General features: G+C 39.9%; 1 protein-coding gene across 2 annotated transcripts in view; it reads right to left on the reverse strand.

Moving 5' to 3' along the window:
- Positions 1-23350, reverse strand: part of plxnb2b (plexin b2b) — a 151767-nt gene that overhangs the window by 46121 nt on the left and 82296 nt on the right. For both annotated transcript variants that reach the window (XM_042496047.1, XM_042496046.1), the window contains 10 exons: positions 13324-14450; positions 11592-11780; positions 10691-10816; positions 8314-8414; positions 5790-5916; positions 5069-5228; positions 3338-3449; positions 2688-2799; positions 1406-1507; positions 266-361 (listed from right to left, as the gene is read on the reverse strand). In XM_042496047.1, coding sequence (XP_042351981.1) covers positions 266-361; positions 1406-1507; positions 2688-2799; positions 3338-3449; positions 5069-5228; positions 5790-5916; positions 8314-8414; positions 10691-10816; positions 11592-11780; positions 13324-14448 — 2250 coding nt within the window. In that variant the 5' untranslated portion in view covers positions 14449-14450. The remainder of the gene's footprint in view (positions 1-265; positions 362-1405; positions 1508-2687; positions 2800-3337; positions 3450-5068; positions 5229-5789; positions 5917-8313; positions 8415-10690; positions 10817-11591; positions 11781-13323; positions 14451-23350) is intronic.

Raw genomic sequence — 23350 nt, forward strand, 5'->3', positions numbered from 1 at the left:
AACTGTTTAGCTACTGAAAATTTGCAATCAAGTGCTACTCTACAATAGATTTCAGTGCATTTCAGAGCTGTTCTTTATTGCACTTTCCACAAATCAGCCGTAGTTCAAGGACCTGTGTTGAGTGGAGGGCAAATTGGCCATAAGCTATCTGAAAAATCTCAAGAAAGGAACAAAATCAGCAGTTCACTGTAAACGCTAAGACGGTTGAGGGTCGAGAGACGAATCAAGACACAGTGTCAAACAACTAGAAAATAGCCATACTCACATTGAAGCCGCTGAAGGTGTAGAACGGCCCACCCTCAAAGTTTACTTCCTCCTCCACATTTCTCATAAGCTCAGTGCCGATGGTGAAAACATGACCCTTAAGAACCAGAGAAATAAAAAACAAGAAACATGGTGGGTTAATTTATGTAGATTTTATTTGCAAATCATTCTGTAGATCCTCTTTTTCTCATTGCAGAGCAAGAAATGTGAAAACTATGTCATAGAAAGCCTCTCTGTTCTCACCCTGACAAATTTGGAGGGGATGACTGAGTCCTTTTGTTGTTACCTCAACTGTATGCAACTTTCCTATATGAGAACACTGCATCCATGACATTTTAATGGTTAGGTGTAGGATTTAGGAGACTAAATTGTGAGAAATAAAAATAATAGAACAATTATGTTTTCTTTAGTGTATAATCACCTGAAAATAAGAATCATCATGATTTTGTTACCTTAGAATGAGCTGTTTAAATGTACATAGAGAGCAGTTCCACCTTGTTGCACCATGCTTCTACATTAGCTCAGAACGGACAAACCACAACAAAAGTGTCAGAAAAACACTGATTGTTCTTATCGTGAAGGTGTTTTATCACCGGGTCCATTTGTTTAGGAGAGGACACTTCTCTGAATAATTTGGGTCCTGCCATAACCTCCTGAAGGTCTTGATCTTAATACAGTGAGCACACATTAGTGCTTGGTTAGCAGCCCATCTCTGACAGGCTGAGCAGAGCAGGATAAACACTGATTTGTAACGTAAAACTGCTTTATTAGGTGTTTTTAGTGGTTTAGAACACCTGGTCCAGTTGTTTCAGAGAGGAGGAGACCTCTGTGAATAATTCGGCTCCAGATTCTTGTTTACTTTGTAAGTAAAACACGATGAAATTAGAAACAGTAATACATGAGGGAAAAATTTATGTAGGGATAGGGTTAAAAACGTTATGTCTCTTGAATTATATGGTCCCTAAGTTGTGCTGATGACCGAAATGTATATTTTTCATGTCACATTTTGCCACCTTGTGCTTTGGTTAAAAACTGTGACTAATCCAGTTCTCTGTGGGCCTGGTACCAGACTCAGTAACTGTTTAAAACAGGCTGTTAGTTTTAAAGCAATGCTTTAAATTCTGTGTCTGTGCCACTTTACCTGGTAGAGGTCCAAATTGATCCCCTCAAAGCTGATACTAGTCTTGTAGCCCACAGGTATCAGCACAGGATCTGGATTCTCAAACTGAGGACACTTTGCTCCCTGAGAAGGCATTAAAACAAACCAGATACTCTCAGTTTAAATAATTTACATTTTAAATATGCCAACCACTTAACGGACACCCTCATCTGCGGCGACAGATAAGTGTATCGCTAAAACATCTGCTGACTTATAAATTGAGATCCTGCGCCCTACAGTATTTGTCACGCAAGATGGTGCCAGCTGATACCAGGATTTGAGGTTTTTTTTATTAATTTTTGGGGGATATCTGGATCCCTCAAGCGTCCCATCATGTGTGGTGATTAGATTTGTCTTTTGAAACTTGTGCTGCACTTTTTCCAGCATTTATCAAACATTTACTATAAGTTCGGCTGTGGTCAAGGGCAAACATGCTATATTGGCCAAAATCATTTCCACTGGGAGAAATGTGCTGCAACTTTAGATAAATGCCAATTCACAAACACCTACATGTACAAAAACAAGCAAGATCGCTCTGAACGCCTCAATCTGAAAATACTTTAACTCAGAGTAGAAAAATAGCCCAATGTCACTGAAATTTTTCCCATGGTCCAATCAGTTGACAAGGCTCAACAATTGAAAACATATTGGTAAACTGGCACTGACTTGGCAAACATGCTGCAAATATTAAAATGATGTAAAGTCAAACACACGCAAACCCTGAAAACGGATGCAGCTGAGAAATGCTTCATATCCAGTTAACACAGAGGAAGTTCTTCAGTCTGCTAGGGAGCTCTAAGAGAAACAACTTGAAGTAGCTAGCGTCAGTGTAATGCTGATGCTATCTACGTAAATCAGTTGCTCTTTTATGTTGCATCATTTCTGTATTTGCCAAGTGTATGCTGTTAATGTATTTGTTTCAGGTTTCTGCAGCACGTCTTTTCATTTGCAGTCCATTTCTGTTGTATTTGTTTAGCATTTTTGTTTGTTTTTGAATCGTCATTGTTTCTAAGGCTTCAGGACATTTTTACCAGTGGACATGATTTGGGCCACTGTAGCAAGTTTGCCCTTGATGACTGCCGTACTGATAATATGTGTTTGATAAATGCTGGAAAAACAGGAATTTTAGCGACATGATCCAAATATCCCCAAATAATCATTTAAAAAAAAAGGAAATCCTGGTATTTGCTCTTGCTGGCCTCCGTATATCAGTGATAAAAATCTTCTATATTCCACTGATGTGTTAATATTTGAGAAAGCTCACCTGACGGTGCTTTATGATGTTGATACCAACCACGCTGTCGTCCATGTCGCTGCAGGTGTGGTCATGTGTGCTCCACTGACAGCCCCACATACTGGCCACACATGACATACACCTGAAAAAACACACATAGGAATAAAGAAAGTTAAACACCAAAGATAAGAAAATGCTTTCACACACATATAATTAGGCAGTTGCGCACACGCATAAACGCATACACAAACAAAATCTTAAAACATGCAAACTCATCAAAGAGCGTCCAGCAAAAAATCCATGCTGCTGACAACGAAATGGATCTCTGCAACTTCACATAAGCAAAGCTCGTTCATCACACATTCCTTGGCATGAAAGAAATGAAGGAAAAAAAATAAGGAGAGGGAGAAAAAAATGGGGAGATCGACTTTCATTTTTTGATTAATGAAAAGGAAACTGAGGCAATTTCCTCGGCTTGGTAATAAAAGGAGGAGAAAAAATGCAAGAGGTGCATTCAAAATTACCATGCATCACAATTTACAAACAGAGCCTTGATCTCTCATCTGTTCATGCACGGTGATACATTTACATCAAGGTTGTCAGTTGATGCTGTGTTCAGTGTCACTGCGTATTTTCGGTGAGTGACAGAGCAGAACTGATAGATTAAGAGTCTGACTCACGGTGTGTTTTCTGATTTCCTCACTGTGGCAGCACAGTTATAGAACTTGAATTCCCGCATGGCCAGCTCCACCGTCTCATTGACCAGAACCCTGATGGACACGGCCACAAAGTCTGAGGGGAAAGCAACGGGAGGGTTAAAATATGCTTCACTGGCTTGTTGGTGGAATATGAGTTTCACACAGTTATGAATGGGGATGGTTTCATTGAGAATTATTCTGAATATTCAAGACTCACAGTTCAGGATAAAACAACACAGGAAGGGCGGCACATTCTGACACACAAGACATGACCTTTAAATAATTAGTGACAGAGCATCACTTCAAATATGTTTATACTAAATATTTATTAATGCATTAATTTAACAAGACTTGGAGTCTACAGCCACGCTAGTGGCTCTGTCAAGCTGTACTTATGCATAGCAGTACTTTGAGCTAAATACTAACATGCTCACAAGGACAATGCTAACACTTCACCAGTTTAGTTTCACATGTTAGCATGAATACATTTGTTAATAAGCAAAAAACACAGTCTAGTTGAGGCTGATGGGAATTTCATTTGTTTTACCATTTTACAATTCATTCTGAGATGGACATGGATGTGTGTACCTTACCGTGTAAACTAAAATAAGACTATGAATAAAGCCCTTAATGGTCCACTGTGTAGGATTTAGAGGGGCAGATTGGCAGAAATGGAATATAACAAGTATGTTTTCTTTAGTGTCTGGTCACCTAAAAATAAGAATTATTGTGTTAACATTACCTAAGAATGAGCCATTTATATCTACATAAAGAGTGGGTCCTCATGTCCACCATGTTTCTACAGTAGCTCAGAGTGGACAAACCAAACACTGGCACCAGATAGCACCATTTGTAATCTCATGTTCTCACAATGTTTTCAGTCACTGTAGTTGGTTAAAGCTGTGGCAGAAAAATACTGACTTTTTAACTGACTCTGCTTTATTCTGTGTTTTTACTGCTTAAAATTACCTGATCCATTTGTTTTAGAGAGGTAGAGACCTCTGCATATAATGTCGCTCCTGCATATACCTACAGCTAATCTTAGCAACACAACATGAGGCAGCGCTGAGCAGCTGATGTAAAAAGAAAACAGAGTGCAGGATGAGATGGGAGGGTCTAGCATCAATATGTCTGTGATTAAGTGTTCCCGTTTTTGCTATCAGAATTTGAAAATAGTACTTCAACAAGAAGTTCAACATCAGTTGAAGCTATCTTGGCTGTTTTCAAAAATGCATTCATGGCGCTCCTCTTCACTGAGCTAGGTGTCTGCTTGTCAGTGTCCCCTGTACAAGGCTCTCGTGGCACAAAGATCAAGTCATCACGTCGTTTGTGTAAAGCATGAAGGCTCAGCAAGCTGTCAGTCATCGTCTTAAACACACCCCATATTAGACAAACTGTTTTGATTGGCACAAAGTTAGTAAGGCTGTTGGGAAATCTGTCTCAAAGGGAGGGGGACCGGACATATCTGCCTAGAGAAAATAAAAAATCAGCTCACAGATTCATATGATTCCTGGGCTACAACCCCCCCCCCCCCCGCTAACAAATGTGCAACTTATTTACCCAACTAACTGACATGCTTGGGGTTTCTTGGGCCCTGGAGTTGTTGCCTGCTTTAACCACTGGTGATGCAACCTTGGTTATAATCAAGAACAACAGACATTTGCCTTGAAAGAGGCTTAAAAAAAGAGAGTATGTTAATTATAAAGGCCATACCTTGGCCCTCAGGCGTATGTGGTATAAGCGAAGGACTGGGCAGATCGCAGGAGACCTGACCGGAGTCAGACATGGTGCCTTCACTCTCAAAGGTATCGATGGAGCAGAGTAGACGATCAGAAGGCCCAATTGCAGGAAGGGAGGGGATGTTGATCTTTACCTAAACAGAAAGTAACATGTAAAGGATTTGGAGGTGGCTGAACTTATGTTTTTCACAAAGGTTTTTTGCCCATCACCTGCTAGCATTATCATTTCATATGAAATTTCTCTGCTGGATGTATAATTCAAACATAGCTGTGTAACTGTGAAGTAACACACATATGGAAGTGTTTCCTTTTAAAGCCATGGTGATTGATTGATTGATTGCTGTTGGTGGATATACAAGAGTGAGTCAGAGAGAGAGGGACAGAAAAGGAGCCAGGAATGAAAAAAAAGAAAACAGCTTGAGAGAGAAAGTGCACAAGAGAGGCTCTCCATCTTCAGGCCATGAGCACAATCAACCAGGTCGGTTATAATAAGCTAGTTTGGAGTTTTCTGCAACGATCGATACAGAGGCAGGAAGACCTAGAGCCCAGGGTCTCTGATTCACAATGGAAACAGTTTATTACTCAGGCTGTGCATGTTTGTGTGACGTGCATGTAAGAGGAGTTATATTCTGCAGAGCAAGAGAGAAGCAGAGAACAAAAGGAGAAGGAATAAGGAGAGAGCAGCAACGCTGTACCTTCTGAGTCTTTTTACAGGAAAGGTTCGGGGGATAGATGGAGACGATCTTGACACACTGCTGCCTGGGGCTCCACAGCCAGCCATTCTTCTCCTCCGCCCGGCGGCACTCAGACCTCCTGGTACACCTTCAGACGAAGGATGAACAACTCCCATCAGCCTCTGCTCCACAACCCCTAAACGCTTTTACAAGGCCTCAGAAAAAACAAAGCCTATGGACTCTAACAGATTTTCAATGAGCTGCTGTCAATAACAACCTCATGCCCAAGTGACTTCAAGCAGGGTCGGCGTAGATTCTCAAGATTAAGTTTTATATAGATATGAAAAACATTAAATGCCCTCATTGGTATCTGGTTTGCAGAGTAAAATATGTTTTGGATTTGTACTGCTAGTTGAACAAAACAAGCAGTTTAAGGATGTCACTTTGGGTTTGTTAAGTTATTATGGGCTGTTTGAAAAACTTTATATTTTCATTTCCCAAGGCTCATAATATTGGATATGTATACAAGGATGGACAGAGTCTTTTGTCCATAGTCTGTATTCATTTTGTCTGTATTCGTCCAGTATCGCTAATTCAAGCAAGATACAACAATAGGAGATGCTTAAAATATTTAAAAGGAGGACGGAACAAATCTGTAATATAGTGAAAAGAATACTCCACGCCACCGTCTACAATGCTGCCTCCATTAAAAGGTACATATCACCACCTCCTCCAGTGTTTGTTTGTCTGAAACGTTTTAGGGCAGTGACGATTAGAATGTTTGGAACGGACGTATCTATTTTCATAGCTAAAGTGAGTATAAAATAGCCTGTAGAATAAATTATTAATCAAGAAATTATTTGAGGTAAACCAATAATGAAAAAAAATGTTATTGCAGTGTTAAAAATGTTACTTCAGCATTTGACAGTGTGCAGTATAAATTGATAAAAAAAAAAAAAACATGAGGTGATACACTTTAACATTTTTGGTATATTGCACAGGAGAAGGAGCTAAATATAATGGATAATCTATAATTACAACACATTTGTCAGATTTAATTGCATATAAAGACAACTGAGGATAAAATGTGTGCTACAAAGGGAATCCAAGGAGTGTAACATAGAAACTCCTTAATAATATACAAACAAATAGGAGTAAACAATATAATTAAAATCTTTTTCTAGTGTAAAATCAGATAATTTTAACTGTTTTCAAGATGTAGAAGTGAAGAGAAAAAGCAAACAAATTAAGCAGGGCTGCAACTAAAGACCATTTTTATTATCTATTAATAGATGATCTGTTTTTAAATCAGTTAATCAGCTTGTCAATGGCTATGTTCACACTGTTATTCCACTAATTATTCTGAATGACAGTATTCAGAATTTGGATGTGGGTCATGTAAACACCATATTCTGTTTATATTTTCCCAATTAGGCCTTTTTTGTTTTAGAATTTAGCACTTTTTGATTGAGATGTGGGGAATGCTGGTATAATTTGGGGAATATGCATCTCAGTTGGGTTTTTTACCACTTTATTTTAAAAGATTATAAAAGACTTGGAGAGCAACAGGTTAGGTTACTGGATATGTACAAATATCACAAAGCCGACATTGTAAATAAGGTGGGAGGCCGGTTTGCAAGGTGCAACAAGTTCACCACCAGTAGGAAACTTTGAAATAAACCTATTTTGGTGCAAAGAAGAAAAATGGCTAGCTTCTCCAGTGTTCCACTTTTTCACAATATACATAATAAACTAAATGTTAAGGCCTTAACCGTATGAGCGAAATATTCTTTTTTTTAGCCATATTAACAGCTTAGTAGGAACGTCTTTTTTGAAATAAGGTCAAAAAATTGACTGTTCTGTGCATTTAAACGTACTGACTGAAACATCAGGAAAATGAGAAGGTGCATCACAATGTCCTAGAGCTCATGTTGTTGTCATCATGTGTCTGACTAGCAAACCAAAATCCAAAAATATTCAGATCACTACCAAAAACAGCAGAAAAATCACTATGGAGAAGCTGGCATCAACAAATGTTTTGTTTGAAGAATGACTGAAAAGATGATCAAAGTAGTTGCTGATTGAATTCCAACTGACCGATTGTTTAGTCCGCTCATCGCTGCAGCTTTAAAGCCAAGTAAAGTGTGTGCAGTGTTTCTGAATAAGAATATCAACAACTTCCTAGGAGACACAATTGTTTTCCTGTTTTTGTTTTTTCAGTGATCAGATCTCTGTAAAATACATGATACATACCGCCCCTTCTACCCTCCAGACCCTGATAAATATAGGCTGATGAGAGTAAATTGCACAGACTGTCTTCCCTGCATGAGGCTGACAAACAGCTTTAATTCCTTACGGCTGCATGGACAACAGGAGATGGAATATAAACACCGAGGGGTACTAAAAGTGTCTGCAATAAAACACTGAACAAATACCCCGCTGTGTTTTACAGATGGAATTGCATGTGTGGGTGTTTGTGCTAGTCTGTCGCTGTGTGCATTTATAAGTGTGTGTGAGTTTATGTGAATGTGTGTGTGATCCTCACCTGCCCTCCAGGACACACCAGCCACAGTAAGGGTCCCTCAGTTCCACACATGATTGGCAGTCTTTCTGTTCGAAGCACGTCTGCACCGGCACCTTGATGATCTGGAGCGTTACAACATGAAATATGATCAAACAATGCACCTTAGGGGAGACACTGCACAACATATGAGACATTTAAACTATGGATTGAAATACTCCTTGGTTTACTGCAGTTGTGCAGAGGTAGAGGAAAATATGTCACAACATATGGTCTCTCATGTCTGCTCATCATGTTCATTTACTAAAAAACTTCCCATGTCTACATGCTAAATGTTTATTGTATCCAGTACCCAGAAAGTGACTTAAGTACATTCACTTTACATGCGCTTGAGTGCTTCCGTTTGATGCTAATTTAAGGTGGCAGTGTGCTTCAACCAAAGTGCCCGACAATCATCTCGCAGCATCTGAAGCCCCCTTAAAAGCTGTCAGATTGGTCAGGTGTGAGGAGGTGAGAAAGTAGGCAGGAAACCCATTTCCAAGTTTTTCAGTGATTCAAATGGACTGAATAAAAGGAAATGAAATTACAGTTCAGTGTTATAATCAGGTTACATATGGTGCAATCATCATATACAATATGTAGGGCTGTAATGAAGGTCATTATATTACATTAAAAGTTTATACTGAAGTTTTCAAGTAAAGCTTTGAATGACTGTTGACCTATGTTGCAAAGAATTTCTTTCAGCCTGAAACACATGAACACGCCTTACAGCTGCAGAAAAGTGTAATTATAGCAGCAAGATGCACTTTGCTGCTGCTTGGTACATTTTTGGCATAATACAGATGCATGCTTCCCTTGTGTGTGGCAAGCAAAACACAATCTCTATTTGTTGCCTAAATGCCAATAAATATACATTTAAGCAGAACATTTCATGAGATAAAAACCATGTGAAGTTTGGAAATTATTCCATCTATGTTTTTCAATTAATTCTGACTTTTGGACTATACAACACTCTGGAGTTATTAGAACTTTTCAGATTACACAAAACACACTCCTAAGCAGCTACCACCTAATGTAGCCAAGGGGTCAGCAGCCTTGGGCATGTGTGCCACTCGTCACTCTTCTGCCGTCAGGGAGGCGTTACAGGAGTATGAAATCAAAGACATCAAGACTCACCAGCAGCTTCTACCCACAGGCCATCAGACTCCTGAACAATACTATCAGCACTGCCACTCACACACTTCACCACTCCCACTGACTATCATCTTATGTGTTGCACGACGCACAGAGCACATCACTTTTATTTCATTGAATTTTTTAACTCTAATGTATTCTTATTATTCAAGTTTTTTTTGTGTGTGTAAAGGGGACAAGCAAAGTAAGAATTTCATTGTATGGTCTAAGCCATACAATGAAATTCTTTTTTTTTACTTTGCATATAACAATAAACTTCTTATCTTATCTTAACTTATCTTATCTTATCTGTCACGTGGTAACTTAATTAATGGCACACTAGTAGCTACTGTGATAAATAGTGAAAACGTTACAGTGCAGGAGACAGTGGATTCTAAAGAAGTCACCATATTAAAATTGCACTTGATGAGAGCATGGATGTGAATAACATAATACATTTGAAAGTCATGGCAAGAAAGAAACAGTGATTTGTAAGGGAGGAGCTTTGCTGCTTAAAACCGATGCTTCAGACAAGAAAAGGTGAGGACATAGCCAAAGTTTTTATGGAGCAATTTGAGAAGCGATGGATTGACATTACATTGATATATGACACACTGACTGACAAGAACACTTGCAAATGGTTCTCAAAAATGTTGCTGACCCCTGGTGTATCCGAAACAGTGTTATAGTGGAGTATTCTACATGATCTGGGCACTTCCTACTTCACTAATTATACTCTGTAATATATAACAGATTTATGGTCAAAAACACAAACATCATGAATTCATGTGGCACTGACAGATACTCTACTTGGATTATACTGAGCAAGTGATTTAAACTTTGATCTATTAAAATTTCAATCATCTAGTTGCAATCTCTATAAAAAAAACTCTCCTTTACAAAACATATTGCTTCCTTTCAGTAACAGCTAGTCACACAGCATATGATAATGCTCTCTTCCTGTGTCTCAAGGACATGTGACAGAACAGCTTTAATTTTAATCATTACAGCTGTCTACACAGGTGGTGTACTGGTATTTTACTGTTTACGCACATTACTGCAACCCAAAGCATCCATTTTTTAGGCTTCAAGTCTATTTTCTGTCATTTTACATAACTACAGTGGTTATAGTGGTCTCTGAACGTTGCCAAAACACAAGTTACCTACTCGCAAGACTGTGCCTGTGTTATATATGATATGTATTACAAAAGGGCCCTGACATACTCACCTTTTTCTCTGTGGTAATGTAGAGGTGGCTTTGACTGTGGTCAAAGAAAAGGTTCTTGTTGACCTTCTCTCCCATGGTGTTGCCAAGAGTCTTATTATACATGTATGGCTCTGCAGTCAGGTGTACCTGGAGAAAAAGCAAAACACTTTCACACAAGAGGTCTTGAATTCCCCAGTCCTGATTTCCTCTGGTAGGACTAAAAGCTTAAGGGAACAAAACTAGTATTGCCATCTTGCAGTTGTATGCCTCTGTGAATTGGTCAAGTTGCACTTACAGTTAACATACGTACATGTCTGTGAAAACATGGATGCTTTACACACCTTCCTCAGCCAGCAGCAAATCTATACATTCAGTAGTTTCAAGGTAGACACCCAAGGTTATTGTCACCAAGTCAGTATCTGACTTAATGTCTTCCCTTCTGTTCCTGAGTTATGGCATTGAATAATTGTCAGAAAAGCATTTTTGTAAAACATGTCAATGTTGTTGTAAGAGGATGACTGCGCCAAATTTAAGGAAACCCTTTATAGGCCTTGAGACAGAGTGTTCATGAAAATGAAATGGACGTAGGGTCAAGTGACCTCAACATTTAACCACCGAAATGTAATAAGTTTCATCGTTTGTGGATACCAGGTAAATCTTTGTGTCAAATTCGAAAAAAGTACCTTAAGGTGTTCTTGAGATAGATGGATGGATGAATGAAATGGATGCAAGGTAACACTGACCTTGACCTTTGACCACCAAAATTAAATCAGTTCATTGTAGAATCTAAGCGGATGTTTGTGCCAAATTTGAAGAAATTCCCTCAAAGTTTTCTTGAGAAATTGCATTCAGGAGAATGGGACGGACTGACAATCCAAAAAAATGTAGTAAAAAAGATCAACAGATCGGCGGACAACTCTACCTTGAAGACCTCCCCTTGGGTGTTCCCCAAGAAGGCGATGGTGTGCTCATTCTCCACAGCGACAGCCACAGCGGTCAGAAGGCCCGACTTAGCCCATACCTCATTTGCCTTTAAGGCGAAGTCTGGCTTGCTGGCCAGAGGGGAAGGCAGAAAGTCTCCACCACACTTGTGGGTTTTTGACGTATCTTTCTGTAAAGGAAAAGGAAGAACAAACAGATGATGACACATGGACCATTTAATCCAAAGGATTAAATAAACTACATGGCAGAGGTAAACAATTATGTTAAATCATGGGACTGTTTTTCCACCATTGTTTATTGTTGGCCAGCTTTGTACCGGTGTAACACAGGTGCAAGTCTAAAGGTTATCAATATGGTCATTGCTTTTTATCAGTATAAGAATAAAATGTATCTATGTAGCAGTTTGCTTAAGGATGTCACTTTTTGTCATAATCTGAGTTACAGCAGTTTATGTTAAAGGCAGAATAGGGATGATTGAAATTGACTACTTTTATGAGTCTACAAATTGTTTTTTAGGGAAATCCAAATTATTCTTCCTTTAATACACATTTAGCAAGAAATGACTCATATCTGCAATTAAATAGTCTGTGTTGCTGTATTAGAGATTTAATTGATAGGATATCGGCACATGATAGTGTCCTGCTCCATTTACAGTTTAATGAATGTACTGTTGAAAAAGGCTGAAGCTGTAGAATTAAAACTGTTTGAATACATATGGGAACAGTATTAGATGCTACAAAGTCATCAGAATTTACATTTGCTTTGTATTTATGTTGTTATCTAAAGTACATTTGTGAAAAATCATAAAAAGTTTTGATATCAGCGATGAAAGATAATGGCGCTTTGCCCACCATCACTACATGGTATCATTCTGAATGAGCTGAGGGAATTGGGAAAAGAGACATGGCAGGAGGGAAGATGTGAGACAGAAAGAGAGCTTTCAACGGTAAAATAAAAAAAAAAAGTGTGCAGAAAGCAGTAAACACACATTTAAGTAAACAGTGACACAACTGCATTATTGATTACTGCAAAGGGAATTCTTAAAAAAATATTCCACTCACATCTCTTATTTACAGAAACCCTGAAAGGCAAGGTGAAAAAAAAAAAAGTCTATTCCAGATGCAGCAAACATTCTTAACTATCTAAACCGGCTCTCACACAGGTGTACAGAATGATGACACCCACGTGATCATAAGTTGCATATTAGCGTACGTAACGCCACCTGAACACGATATGAGGGCAAGTATGTCCTTGCTTTGAGCAAAAATTTGTGGACAGTGTAAGAAAGATGGTTTTCTCTTAGCTATGTAAGAAAGCTCTCAGCCACTGGTAAAATGGGAAACAGCTGTTTGCAGCTCGAATCTCTTTCTCTCTCCCCTCTTTAAGTGGTCATTTGTAGTTAGGTAACTGAGAAGGTAAAACCTTGTGCTTATGCTGCATTTTGCTTAACTTTCAATGTTTTTTGTATCACTAATGCACTAAGAGTTAAATTCTGATTAACTTTCTCCCCCTTTAAACCACCTCATTAAGCCTTCAAGTTTATCTCCTACATAGCAGATAACATCCCATAAGTAGGAGATTATATCTCATATAGGGGATAAACCAAGGTTTTGACCAATACTTCCCGCATAAGATCTTCTCATCTTGCCTCTCAGGGCTTTGGCAGTTATTCCAACCAATTTTTAATCAGCTGGCACAAAAGAGGCACTTACCGGATGAACCGTTTTGCAGGCATCCTCAGCTTTAATGTAGGGGATGCCCACAGCAGAAATCCCAGAAATTTTTCCTGAGTCGCTGTAGCAGGCGCTGATGATGTCCACCAGCTTCTCATTGATTAAGTTCAGTGGGTACATGCAAAGAGCAGAGTCGTTGACGTCGTCGTCTGGACTCGCAACCATGAACAGAACTTTGCTCCAGGGGACCACCTTTCCGTACGAACCTGACTCAGTCATGACCCGCGCAAGCTCCTTTCCTGGAGAAGCCACGTATGCTGCCTTGACTTTGTTGTATCGGTTATTTTGGCCGCAGTTTAACTGGAGCTCCGTGAAGGAGTAGTAATGGTCGTCATCTTCACAAACACGAGACACAAAGGTCAGGTTTTTAATATCCGTACCATCAAGTGTCCTTGAAAAGAGGAAATAAACAAAACCATCCTCTTTGAAGACAAATCGGAAGTCATGCAGGTACTTGGAAACAAATGGGTTTGTCTGTACTGCAGATGCCTCAGCGACGTTGTCAAATACTACCCAATCACGGTAGTCCTGAAGGATACGCGTACTGATAAGTTTTGCACTGTCCAGGCTTCCGTAGCCCTTCCCAACAAGAAACACATTGAATGTTTGCCCTTCTCTTGAGAAGGTGGACATGATGCCCACCACGTTCACGTTATCTTCAATGCTAGTCACGTAAGTCCTCTCTCCTTTGCTGTCACTGTAATACAGCTGCTGTTCCACATTGGACAGATTGAGGAGTGAGCAGATGCCTCGGTAGCGGCTGCCGCAGACTATGAGCGAACCGTTGGACGGATGAACCAGCAGAAGCTTGTTGAGGTTGGGCATTGGCTTTGTACCCTGGCAGGTAGAGGCAGGAGGAGTACAGGTCCGGGCGTCCTCTTTGGGGCCTGTCTCGGCACGAGCTTGCTGCTTGAGAGAGGGCCCCAGCTGATAGATCGTGTTGACCGCTCCCAGGTAGATGCGACCAGTCTGGGGGTCCTGGACCACATTGCTGATAAGGGTCTCGGAGGTGAACTCCGGGATGTGGATGGTGCTGCTCTCCTCCTGGGCTTGTGAGACTGACCGGCAGAATAGAAAGAGGAGGAGGGAGACCCAGCTTGCCATCTCTGGAGAAAAGAGAAAGGAAGGGGTGTTTCATTATTAATGCAGTTAAATGCACACGTTAATGTACATTAAGTGTGAGACTGCAGAGTACAGTAGGTGTGTGGTTAACCTACAACACACACATGGAATCTAATGGTCATGTGAACCAGACAGATGGCTCAATCACGAGAGTTAAAACGCACAGTTTGACATTTTGGGCAAACCCCCTTATTATTTTTGCAGAATTACATGAGAGGCTTGAGTCAGGAGACATCAATCACTTTTCCGCTTTGATTTTTGTACAGATTTAAACAAGAGAGATATAACACGGAAAGTAGTGAGCGTTAGAGGCAGATGTTTTTACTTTTGGACAGAGGCAGACTTCCTGTTTACAACTGTCTCCAATCTTTCTGCTAAATTAGGATGCGCTTACCATCTCCCAGCTCCAGCTTCATATCTACCATACAGATATGAGAGGGGTATTGATCTCCTCATCAAACTATCCGAAAGTAAAGGAGTGTATTCCCAAATATTCTTTGAAAAGTTGGCTTGCTGAATTTACAGCCAAATACCCTTTTTTTCCATTCATACTCCTTTAGCGTTTGTCACATCTAGCCATGCAGATAATTTGATTCTATTTGGCAAGGATTTGAGATGTCTGTCTCTGAATTCTCTGAATCCAAGTAATTTCGAATTTGACTTCAATTAAATTTTCTTGTCTGAACCATAAACTATATATAAAGACGGATGGCATGACAGCTCCCCAAAGTGAAGCCAAAGCATACCGCTGTACTATAGGTCATAAGCCCTGCCCCCTTGATGTTAGTGGATGGGGCATGATTAAAACTAAAAAAAAGTACAGGTCAAATACATTTTAAACCAAAATGATTTGCATACTTTTAGGTAGTTCTTATTGCCCTGATTTATGGGCAGGACTTCAATACAGCGGCTCCCCTCATAGCTTAAAACACAGACTCTGGAACCACCAGCACACGACAGCATCACCTGTTTCCAGGATATGATATTTTGGCTTCATTTTTGTACAGTGGGAGAAAGTGAAGACATATCATCTATCTTTATATGCAATCTATGATCTGAACAATATACAGACCGCATTGAGTGCTCCAGGAATTAACCCTAAAACCCAGAAATCAGTTAGAATTTCATCACCTCCCTCCCATCGTCTCAAAGTATTTTTATTTAATGAGAATTTTGGTTAGATGCCTGACATAAGGTCTGTCTGTAACACAAGCTTAAGAGACTTTCATGTTTTGCTGTACAGCTTAAAATATATCAGTAAATACCTCACATGCAATCTTTGAAGTTTTTGATTTTATAATTTTTGAAAGAAAAGATGTTAAAAAAAAAAAAAAAAGAGCAAAAAAGGCAGTTGCTAACAAGTGGCTACAGGGATGTTAATTGTAGGGATGTTAATTCATGTAACCGCAGTGTAGTTCATTATAGCCCAGCATTAGATTTTAACTTCTTGTGATTGCATTTGGGCTAGTGGTGTTCATTTGTGATTATTATCTTTCTGAGCAAAAACCTAGAAATCTCACTTGTTTTTCAGCAGTGATCCAAAATCCAATAAAAAAAATCCCATAGGCTTTTGGCAAGGGAAACAGAGTGACGGTAACTTTCACGTCGGCCAACAAAAAAATGTCATCCCCGTGAACTAGGTACTTTGGGACTATTTAAAAGTAGTTGGTATGGAAATGGTTCACAGCAGAGTAAGTGGTATTACTGGTGATTGTGTTTCTGCTATATATATATATACATATATATATATTTACATATTTATATACACACACACACATTTTTTTTCTTTAAGCACCACAAACAAAATGTTAACAATAAATCTCAGAGAAATATCTTTATAATTGAACACTGTTCACATGTAACTTGGCACTATTGCCCCTTCAGGAGTTGTACATGGGAAGCAAGCTATGCTTCGAGCTAATATTGTGCAGTGCAGCTGTTTGTGTTGACTCAACTTCCTGCTCCAGTTCTATAAAGGGCTTGTTATTTTGGATTTAATTGCCTTAATATCAGAAGTGATCACTGGTGAAAAAATAAAAACTGCTGTGTGTGGGGGTAAAGAAAGATTAAGGCCGAGAGCTAGATCTCAAACCATAACACAATAAAAGCCTATTTAAGAACCTTGGATCTGTTCCAACTTCATTTGCACTTTGCGTTTTTTTTTTCTCTCTCTTCAACAACACCTCCAGCGCTATGTGTTCAGGAAGTACACAGTTTTGTCTCAGAAAACATGATCACACAATATCCCTGTAAAATACAGACAGCATCATGTCCTGGCTAACAGCAGGTGCCTGTGGAGTCCTCACTCGCTGCTGTTTACCCAGGCTGTGGTAAATATGAAACTGCAGGTGGCTTTGAAGCAGCTATTGCCCACACAGCAAATGTGGGCCTATGTTCACATGTGGGTTCCAGCTCGAATCATATTCTGCTTCTTATTCCACCTTGCCAGTCAGGTCCACAGGCACATTCGTCAACCTGAAAACCCCTGATGAAACTTCCAGGAGGTCGCTTGCCAAAGCTGTGTTTTATTATGTTAACCTGCCTTCCCTCACTGGACTAAGTGGGGAGACCACTGATTAGACATTTACCCAGGGGGGAACCTGTTAATTTCACTGGCAACTCCCATTAGCATTTAAGTGCCCACTACTCGATTTGATGATTTTATTTTTCTCCCCATTTACTGCCTCAGTCCTTCTCCCCCCCGCAAACCAATTTCACTCCATAAATGTATCGTGCCCTTTTCAATTCATAGCCTTAAATATTTCAATTAAAATTGAAATGGTGCAATAAAATCTCTGTCTGTGCTTATTCAGGACAGAAATGTGCGCGGTTGGTTTTTAAAGCTTTAATTAAGAGGGAGGGGTAGCCAGCGCTTCATCGAGATTTAACTAAGAGGAGCAGACAAAGAATAATAATAATTTGCATGCACACAAGAGGGGTGGACAAAATAAAAAGAACACCATGTGCACAACAAATTCAGCCCTAAAGTAACAAAACTTCAATTGCAAAAGCAGATCTGCTGGTTAAGTTGAATGACAATTACAAACGTGCCAGCTTTAAGAGGTGCCACAATAACTCACTTTTATGTTGGAGTTCTCAAGGAAGTGTCACGAAAACTGCATAAATTGCAAAACGCTCTTGCAACCTCAAAATGTTGACAACATAAATAAACAGTGAGGCTGCACTGACAAAGAGTGGAAGAAAATAGCAAAAATGGTCACAGAGAGACAGTGAGAGAAAAAAATGGCCTTAAAATGATTATGGACTTGAATGAACACCTCTGTGAGGCAATCTCGGAGTAATAAAGTTTGCTCTGTAAAAGTGAGCTTCACAAAGCCTTACTTAGGTCGTGTTTAGGGCAGGGCTGCCATTTCGCAGCAAGATGTTGGACGTTAGAGCTGAAAGGCAAATGGCTTTCCACTGAAGGCACAATTGACAAAAATCACAGAAAAATCAATTTCAGCCACAATAATTTGAACACTTGACGGGACTCTCTGTGTTAACTGACATGTGTCATTTCTGTGATCATTATTTAACACTTCAAATTTGCACTGAGGGTGTGAAACTGTGAGGCGCCAGCAACACTGACCCACATCTTATTTACTGCCTTCCACCAACATCCCTTATTTAAACCTTTTTTTATTCATTTATTTCTTATTATCACCTTTTAAATTATGTTTCTATCTCCATTTTTTCACTTTGATAAGTACCAATTTCTGTCTCTGAAAAGTAGGAATGCACCAATTGGAAAATTCTAATAATAACCAGTTGATTAATGATTTTTCCTGTTGCAGATGCCAGTGTTTTTTGCGGCTGTTTGTTTTGTTTTTGTTATTTTTATCATTTGTGCCACTGAAAAAAAAATCTTCATCATGAAATGAATAAGATAATTCAGCGATTTATTACACTCTTTAAATGAGCACAAATTCAATCATACAAATTTATGAAACAACCTTTAATGTATTCTCCTTTCACAAGAAAAACACGTTTTTAAAAATAACTGCTTCAAAAGTCTTTTACTATGTATATCATAATTCCCTTTCTAATGTGTATTTTATGTTGCTGTATCTACAAATTCCTCCTTTAAGGAACTGTAGTTATTCAAGTTTCTTGCCAAAAACTACATTTTACACGATTACATGAAAACAGATCATAATGACGTATAATTTACCCTTGCGCAATACACAAAGACTGAACAAGGGGCGCCCAAGACTTTAGTGGACAGTGCAAGCACCCCATGGCCATGAACAGAGGCAGCGTCCTTGCCACAGCGGCCGCGGATTCGCTTTCAGCTCATGGCCCTTTGCCATGAGCTGAAAGCTCTCCCATTCATGCTTACATTCTGTCCTGTCAAAAGAAGGCAAAAATGCCAAAAAAAAAAAAAAAAAAAAAAAGATTGAATGCATCATAATGTAACTCAATGCAACCTTGGTTAGCTGTTAGCTTTAGCCACCAGCTGCTAACAGCTAACATTAACTAGCTCTCCTCTGATGATGTCAAGAGGGATTTGTTGTTCACAATGTAGCATTATCAGGGATGAAATATGGTGCTTCCCCTGACCATAGATTTATGGTAATACCGGATGCCAAGATGGTGCCTATTCATTCCAATGAATTTGCTCGCCTGATGGAAACACCAAAAAAAATTTCTAACTTCCAGGTTTACATCCACAGTATGCAGCCCACCGAATATGCACAGAAGTGTTTCTCCTGCTGGCCCTACCCAGGAGTTCCTGCTCGCCTCATAGACTTTACATTGTGATAATGCGACAGATTTTTGTAACTCTTTTCTCAGCTCGAGGAAATTTTTACAAATACAAAACCTCCATGGATCAAAAATTCATAACAGACAGAGTCACACTTGACCTTGTCTGAAGTTTAAGGTGTCCTTTTCACCAGTTTTACAGACATGTCTTTTACATTGGTGGTCTATAGGGAAAATGCTTTTCGCTGCAATATTGCAAGTAGCCAATTGGAAAAACTGAAAGCAAGGCTGAGCTGCTTTCCTGGGGGCCTGCACCTGACGTGTCGATAGTGAATTTGCTGCATCCTATCCTCCTGGGAAGATCTCTTTGTCCCAAACATGTTTTCTACTTTCCCCAGGAACGGCTGGAGGTCCATCAGTCTCAAGCCCTGCTTTTTAACCTGTGCCAAATTTATGTGACACAACAGAAAAACATCCACCACTGCCATCGGTGAATATGATCTTATTTGCTGAAAGGCCGATGGCAGCAAATAAGGCAAATACCAGTGTTCTGCTGATTAATCTGTGCTACCCTACTGAGATGTAGTTCAGCGTATGAATGCAGATTTTATCATCATTACTTCTCAATTTGTCACCTAACCCTAGTATGTTCCAACAGCTGCCCTTTGTTTCCTCATCATAAGCTGTTATCTGACAGGCTGTTGATGGTTAAACACTTTTGACTAGACAGGTTCAGGTAGTCTGACACACCACATGACCTTTAAAGTTCTTTTATTTTCTGTTTGAGAAAACACAAGGCAGGAAAATCTAGTGTTTTGTACCTTCGTCAGCAGCTCCTGTAAATAACTATTAAATCTACAGTAGGTGTGTGCATCTACAAAATGTCTGAAATCAAACAACAGCTGTTTGCTTAATGCTGTCCAGGTTTTTTTTTTCTGTTTTTGTACACAACAAGAAAGACCATACTGTCTAAATATTGGCTATGATTGTAAATATGGACAGTAATTGAAGCATGACTGCCTCTCTGAATGTACCTCCATTGTTAGCCGTCTGCCAAAAAAACTGTAATATCCATATTTCTATCAATTCACTTGTCCATGATGCAGACCGCACAGAGAGACTCCACAAAAGGTGGATTATGTCAATGGTTTCTGCGACAGAAAATTACTTGATTCCTTTGACTTCCAATCAAACATGCTGTGACAAAGCAACTTTCTCATCTGTAATGTACAATGCAAGGACAATGTCTCGGGGCGCTCATTTAGGTTTCCGTAAATTCCAGTTCCCCTTACATCCATGACTTCAAAGAGTCCTTTTTCCTACTCATGCAAATCCTATAGCCAGCCCTCGATCAGAAAAAAAAAGTGTCACACAAATTTCCCTCAGATGCTGCATTGTGGGTCAGTGCAAACGAAATTCTTAACATATTTCAAAGGAGCCTGTTCTCTCCTAGGATGTCTCCTTCTGTCGCTCTATCACTTTTCATCCTTTTTTCATGGGCTTAATCCTGAACGCTGGAATTAAAGAGGCTTCAAAGAGCTGAGGAGAGGCAGACGTCTGGTGGGGGTGACACAGGTGGAATGAGGCCCATTTCTCCACAGACCAGCCCACCTCTCTTTTCTCAACATGGCTCTAAGCTGCTGCGAGAGAACATGGCAAGTGGGCCCTTCCATACCAACACGTGGCTATTCTGAATAAATAAAAAGCTGCTAAATTTAGAGGCTGCGTGCTGCATCAGCCTGCAGCTAATGAAGCCTCCAATGGCTCGGGATAAATAATAATGAAACGCATCATGTGCTAATGAAGCTGGCACATCTGAAAAATATGATCCTGTGAAAGACACAATCAATGAATTAAAACTGCCCGATTTCTGGAAATCTCTCAACTAATTACTCTGAACATTTTTCTCATTATGGTTACAGGAGAAGGACAAATGTTTACACCAAATCATTAAACTGAACTGACTATACTGAATCCCCATCGCCACTAATAGAATCAGTACTTATAGAAGTGGAGCTCCCCTCATAGTGAAGCCATGACCCACCCAACTCTGCCTCTGACTGGCTATTACTAGTTGCCTTTGTTGGTTGTTTCAGCAATAGGAGTGAGAGTTGTGAGGGATGGGGAAAGAATGTCAGGGTCAGCCTATCAGATGCAGAGTGGGGCAGGGTAGGGCAGATCATGCCTTTGCCATCCTAGCAAAAACCTGCCCACTGATGATTCTAAGCACCGTTAGGAAACATGTCAAAAGGATCCATCATTTCCACCCTCTCTATTCATTTTCTACGTAAGCTCCCATGCAATTCATTCTGGTAGAACTGTGTTACGTTTCAAGAGATGGTGCGTCTGCTCCGCATTTGCATAACGTTGAATGTAGGCTACTTTAAGCAAATCAGAGGTATCTGGTGCGACTTGCCCCTACGGTTGCAGCAGTATACCGGTCTCAAGGTATACCGTGGTATAAAAGTTGACTGTTATCATACAGTGTACACTTGCTTGCTTGGTTTCAAGTTTCAGTTGTGACAATGAAGTGTAAACCACTTTCATAGTATGAGAGAAAGTTGCCAAATGAGCCGCCATGTTGGTCCAGTTTGAATCCTAAGCAGACCATCCACATGCCTCGTGGCATGCCGATCAAGCATCCAAAGATGGGAAGCGGTGCCGCATCTCACATCTTAAAACACCCCCTGCAGCACGTTCCATCACAGAACATTTATTCCTCATTTCAGATGTTTTAAAAGACCCCGGAAGCTAAATAAATGACAATGTTGCAATAACTTTGTAGCAAATAGGTGGTTCATGAGCAATTCCCCTAAAAGATTCTATCAATTGTATATTCATTTCATTCAGTTTTCTTTTTCTTTGCCCTTATTTTATAGTTATAGTTTATAGTGGAGATAGTTAACATAAAACGCTGATACATTATCATTGATTATTATCAATTATCATTCAGGCAGATAATCTGTTGACCCCTACATTTCAGACTGACCTAACACTACCAGTCTAAAATATCTTTACAAAACAAGGTCTTTATTCTTATATCCCTTAGGGACACTAATATCTTGTATTTCTATGGATATGTCAGAATATTGTCAATAAGCAAGATGAGAGAAACTTGCAGTGGTTATATTGGTCTAGTTGTGCAGGCTGCTGAACTGAACAGATACTCACTGAAGAACATTATGAGCAGTGATTCGACTCCTAAATGAATAAACTTGATAGACAAGATTTGATTCAGCAAACTGATTTGCAATTTCCACCCCTAGTTTATTTCCATTGTTGAGGGGAAAATAGAGTGAAGAACTGCTGAGTTACTGCATGCACAGGCTTGAAGATAGCACCTGAAGGTGTGTCGCTTTGTTGTCTTCCTGGTCATTACACACTTGCACACACACCTTTTATTTTTTTTTATTGACAACTACAGTGCCATCTCTTTCACCCTCGCTCGACAAGTGCGGACATGCCTGGACAGGAAAAGAAGCTCTCAGCAGAGGAAAATGAAAGATAATTGAAAAATAACAGGTATGCGCACAAACACACACAGATTCATAGGCTTAGAGATACGTGTGCACGCACCGATACGTGCAACAGCACAGTTTGAAGTGCTGACAAGGTAATCCCACTCCGACCACACAGAGAAGCTCTTCTCTTCAAACTGCCATGCTGTGTTTCTTTGACACAGGGGCACTGAAGCCCAGCATGGCAGTCGACGTGCCTCTCGGCCAATCCTCTCGCCACACAACACCTGCACCCCCCCTTTCTAGGACAACGCCCACCAGGAGGAAGTCTACGAGCGTGCCTGTACGAGGGAGCAAGAGATCAGGAAGGAGAAAAGGGAAAAACAAGAGTGTGTGGGGGTGTGTAATGATTAGATCACATGCACAAACACTACCGCAACTGCTGACCTGGCAAGTTTTGAAGCAGCGTGAGTGCTCCACTCACTCATTAAAACAGATATGGAAAGGAAACTGATATAATAAATAAAAAAACAGACACCCTACCCCGAAAACATAATGGGATATCACCCCATACTGCGATCATTCATATTCAGCACTTTCTTTATCGGAGAGCTGGCTTTGACGGATGCCAGGGTCTGACATTGATGTGGGGGGGGTGTCCTCACATTGAAGCCGCTTTCAGTGTTATACGCTGATAAAAGCGAACTGCTATAAAATTACTT

Source organism: Plectropomus leopardus, chromosome 11 (genome assembly GCF_008729295.1).
Source record: "Plectropomus leopardus isolate mb chromosome 11, YSFRI_Pleo_2.0, whole genome shotgun sequence".
Taxonomy (NCBI): domain Eukaryota; kingdom Metazoa; phylum Chordata; class Actinopteri; order Perciformes; family Serranidae; genus Plectropomus; species Plectropomus leopardus.